This window comes from Bos indicus, chromosome X (assembly GCF_029378745.1).
Source record: "Bos indicus isolate NIAB-ARS_2022 breed Sahiwal x Tharparkar chromosome X, NIAB-ARS_B.indTharparkar_mat_pri_1.0, whole genome shotgun sequence".
Classification (NCBI taxonomy): Eukaryota; Metazoa; Chordata; class Mammalia; order Artiodactyla; family Bovidae; genus Bos; species Bos indicus.
This window is the reverse complement of record NC_091789.1, coordinates 56,377,687-56,382,041: the sequence shown is the minus strand read 5'-3', so window position 1 is coordinate 56,382,041 and position 4,355 is coordinate 56,377,687. Positions and strand designations below refer to the sequence as shown.

Here is a 4,355-nt window from a genome sequence, read left to right as displayed (position 1 = left end):
TCCTTAGTATGATAATAGTTCTACCAGGGCAGTTTTTTAAATATTTCTTTTCTATCTTTTGGTCAACATGAGTGATAAGTCAGACTTGTCTGAAGTAGAGAAGTCTGACAGGCCCAAACTGAAGAAAACTAATACCAAAAAAAAAAAAAAAAGCCTTCTTCCCTCAAAGGTAAGTAAGTCATGGGGAGTTTCTATTTGAGACAAACAATGGTGAAAATTAATAGGTTTGGTAAATACATGCTTCTAGTAATTTTTCCCACAAAGTAAACAATAGGGTACCAATTATTTACTGTAACAATTATTTAATGTTCAATTAACTCTTTGTGACCACATGGACACCAGGCTCCGCCGTCCATGGGATTTTCTAGGCAAGAGTACTGGAGTGGGTTGCCCTTTCCTTCGCCATGGAATCTTCCCGACCCAGGGATCGAACCCAGGTCTCCCGCATTGTAGACAGACACTTGACCGTCAGAGCCACCAGGGGAGTTTGGCTGACTGGGGGTTAAACGTCGGGGAGGGGCACATCAGGAGTTGGGAAGTGGGACGTCCAGTATCACGTGACACGGGCTGCCATAGTAACACGCCTCCCTGCCTTGCATCCAATCAGATATGGACAGTGTCTGTGACGTCAGGGAAAGCAGGGCCTATACATTCAGCCAACGGCCTTCAACCCCCTCGCTGTTCTTCTGCGCTGAGCTATGGAGAATGGCGGCTCTGTCGTGTCCCAACCATCCCCTGACGGCTATGAGGAAGACGTGATCACCAAAGAAACTGGCACCTCCGAAACTGAGCCCTCTGAAACGGAGATGGTGAAAGCGGAGACCTCCAAACCAGAGCCGTGTGATGCGGAACCAAAAAAGGCAAAGCAGAAGACAGCTAATGGCCGCCGTCGCCGTCGCCGGCACCGCCATAACGACAATTTCTCACGTTTTGCTACCTATTTCCCTAGGGTGCTGAGGCAAATACATAAAGGCATGAGTCTTTCCCGCGACTCCGTGAACATCCTGGATTCGTTTGTGAAAGATATGTTTGAGCGGATAGCCGAAGAGGCCGGGCGCCTGGCCCGCAACAACAAGCGCCGCACCATCACGCACGAAGACATCGAGGCAGCTGTGCGTCTTCTGTTGCCTGGGGACCTCTGCAAGTATGCCATAAACGTGGCCACCAAGTCGCTCATCGGATACCACACCTGCAGATGAACTGCCTCAGGACTGTCTGACCATCGCAAACCAGACTTAAGGGTTCTCCCCTTAGGCCCTACATTTAATCTTTAAAACATTTCTACCCCAAAGAAAACATTAAAAACCTCGTTAACTTTGCTTCAATATGTGTCGGTTGTGTCATTTGTTCCATGGAAAATCGTGTACTTTTCGCAACTCGTCACTTTCGTAAGTGGTTATTTCTGTTCATGGTTTCTCAGTAATTTTAGGGATCTTTATGGTCAAAATTCTTTCCCTACAAGTTTCGTTGGCCTTTTCCATTTGCATTCTCCCGTCTATATTTAGGTATCACCCAGAGATTTTTATATGGGGTATGCTATGCTATGCTATGCTATGCCAAGTCACTTCAGTCGTGTCCTACTCTGTGCGACCCCATAGACGGCAGCCCACCAGGCTCCCCCGTCCCTGGGATTCTCCAGGCAAGAACGCTGGAGTGGGTTGCCATTTTCTTCTCCAATACACGAAAGTGAGAAGTGAAAGTGAAGTCGCTCAGTCGTGTCCGACTCTTAGCGGTATGAGGTATAGCAACCGATAAAAAACAGTGTGGTCTTCCCAGGTGGCTCAGCAGTAAAGAATCCGCCTGCAATGCAAGAGTCGCAGGAGGGGCAGGTTCCATCCCTGGGTCATAAAGATCCCCGGGAGGAGGGCATGGCAACCCTCTCCAGTATTCTTTCCTGGCGAATCCCCATGGCGAGAGGAGCCTGGTGGGCTACAGTCCATAGGGTCTGCAAAGAGTCGAGCCCCACTGAAGCAAGGTAGCACGCAGGCACACAAAGAGCAGTGTGTGTGTGTATGTGTGCTCAGTCACTCAGTCACCTCCGACTCTTTCTGACCCCATGGACAGGAGCCCACCAGGCTCCTATCTCCTCGAAAATTTCCAAGCAAGAATACTGAACTGGGTTGTCATTTGCTACTCCAGGGGATCTTTCTGACCGAGGGATAGAAGCTGTGTCTCTTTCGTCTCCTGCATTGGCAGTCAGATTCTTTACCACTGCACCAGCAGTAGCAGATGTAAAAATCACATTTACCCATTCTATTCCTTCAATCCCAATTCACTTCCATGTGTAAAATAGGACTCAAACACAGTGTTAAATAAGAAAATTCTAAATTTCTGGAATCAAACACCACATCTTCTGAAATTACCTTATCCAGATTTCTCTGACCCTATTTTTTGTTTGCAACCTAGAACATTTTGCTTTAAAAAAAAAAAAAAAAAAAACCCTGACTGAATTGCAAACTTGCAGGGATGATGGGATAGTCCAGTGACAGTGAACGTAGCCACAGTCTCCACAGTAGCAGCCAATGAGGGACTGGTAGCCCATGAGATAAAGCAATTGGCCAAACGTATGGTAGAGTGAGGAGGGCTGAACAAATAACAACCTTCCTGTGACACTCAGCCTAGAGATGGAGCGGGAGCGTGGGGTGATAGTTTCCCTGATGTTTTTCCATTCAAGCACCTGCTGTTAACCATGGCGATTTAAGTACAGGCATCCATTTCTTGGGGCTTCGCAGGTGGTGCTAGTGGTAAAGAACCTGCCTTCTTATGTGGGAAACGTAAGAGCCATGGATTCAACCCCTGGATTGGGAAGATGCCCCGGAGAAAGGCATGGCAACCCACTCCAGTATTCTTACTGGAAAGTCCCATGGACAGAGGAGCCTAGCGGGTTACAATCCATAGGGTCTCAAAGAGTCAGACACGACTGAAGCGGCTTAGCATGCGCACATCCATTTCTTGGGTCTTCCCAGGTGGTGCCGGTAGTAAAGAACCTGCCTGCAATGCGGGAGACACAGGAGACCCAGGTTCTGTCCCTAGATGGAGAAGGTTCCCTGGAGGAGGGCATGGAAACCCACTCCAGTATTCTTTCCTGGATAATTCCCAGGGACAGAGGAGCCTGGTGGGCCACAGTTCATAGGGTCACAAAGAGTGGGACACAACTGAAGAGACTTAGCACACATGCATGCATCCATTTCTTGTTGTGGGACATGTCTCTAGCTCCTTGCATCAAAATAAGGAGGAGGACGATGTTCAGCAATAAGAGAAATAAGATGACTCCTTCTTCTACCTCACGTATTTGACTGCTATTGCTTATGATAGTATTTACTGAATGTAATGTCCATGTGTTTTCTTCTTGGTGCATTGACATTTTTATTTCTATAAGTTTATTGCTGAATTTCAAAGTAGTTGGTGATTTCCCTATTCCTTTTATTTTTGTTTATTTTGAGATACTTTTTATTTTTTAATTAATTAATTTTTATTGAAGGATTATTGCTTTACAGAATTTTGCTGTTTTGGTCAACATGAAACAGCCTAGGGTATACATATATCCCCTCCCTTTTGGAACTCCCTGCCATCTCCCTCCGCATCCCACCCCTCTAGATTGATACAGAGCCCCTGTTTGAGTTTCCTGAGCCATACAGCAAATTCCCATTGGCTATCTATTTTACATATGGTAATGTAAATTTCCATGTTACTCTTTCCATGCATCTCACCCTCTCCTCCCCTTCCCCCTATCCATAATTCTATTCTCCTATTTCTTTTTTAAAAGATTGATTTCAAGCTTACTACATCCTTGGAGAGAGAGAAAGCACTCTGTGATTTCAGTCCTTTTTAATTTACAATGGTTTTCATTAGAACTTAATATTTCATTATATTTTAAATTATTCATTTTGAACTTTAAGCAACAAGGATATGCTGTACAGCACAGAGTAATATACCAATTATCTATTAATAAGTGTAAACAGAGTATAATATATAAAACAACTTCCAATTTGCCTTGATTCATGGACCTAACATTCCAGGTTCCTATGCAATATTGCTCTTTACAGCATCGGACTTTCCTTCCAGCTCAGAAGGAAAAAGTGCCCCCACAAATGCATCCATAGTCTGCTGTGATCCACATAGTCAAAGACTTCGGCATAGTCAATAAATAAAGCAGAAGTAGATTTTTTTCTGGACCTCTCTTACTTTTTTTTTTTTTTTTTGGTCATTCCAAAGTCAGTTTATCTGAAAATGACAAATTATATGAAGTCTATGTTAATCTTTAACTAAATGTTCTTAAAACTTCCTAAGCTCAAATGATATGTCACAAAATAGTGTCAAAAACATGAAGATATAAATAAATTAAAACATTTGGA

At 44.3% G+C, this 4,355-nt stretch overlaps 1 protein-coding gene across 1 annotated transcript; it reads left to right on the top strand.

Moving 5' to 3' along the window:
• The first annotated feature begins 633 nt into the window (after window positions 1–633).
• On the top strand, window positions 634–1,479 carry LOC109554827 (histone H2B 1/2-like). The gene has a single exon (XM_070784025.1). The coding sequence runs from the start codon at window positions 699–701 to the stop codon at window positions 1,197–1,199; it is 501 nt and encodes a 166-aa protein (XP_070640126.1). The 5' UTR covers window positions 634–698; the 3' UTR covers window positions 1,200–1,479.
• Window positions 1,480–4,355: the final 2,876 nt, after the last annotated feature.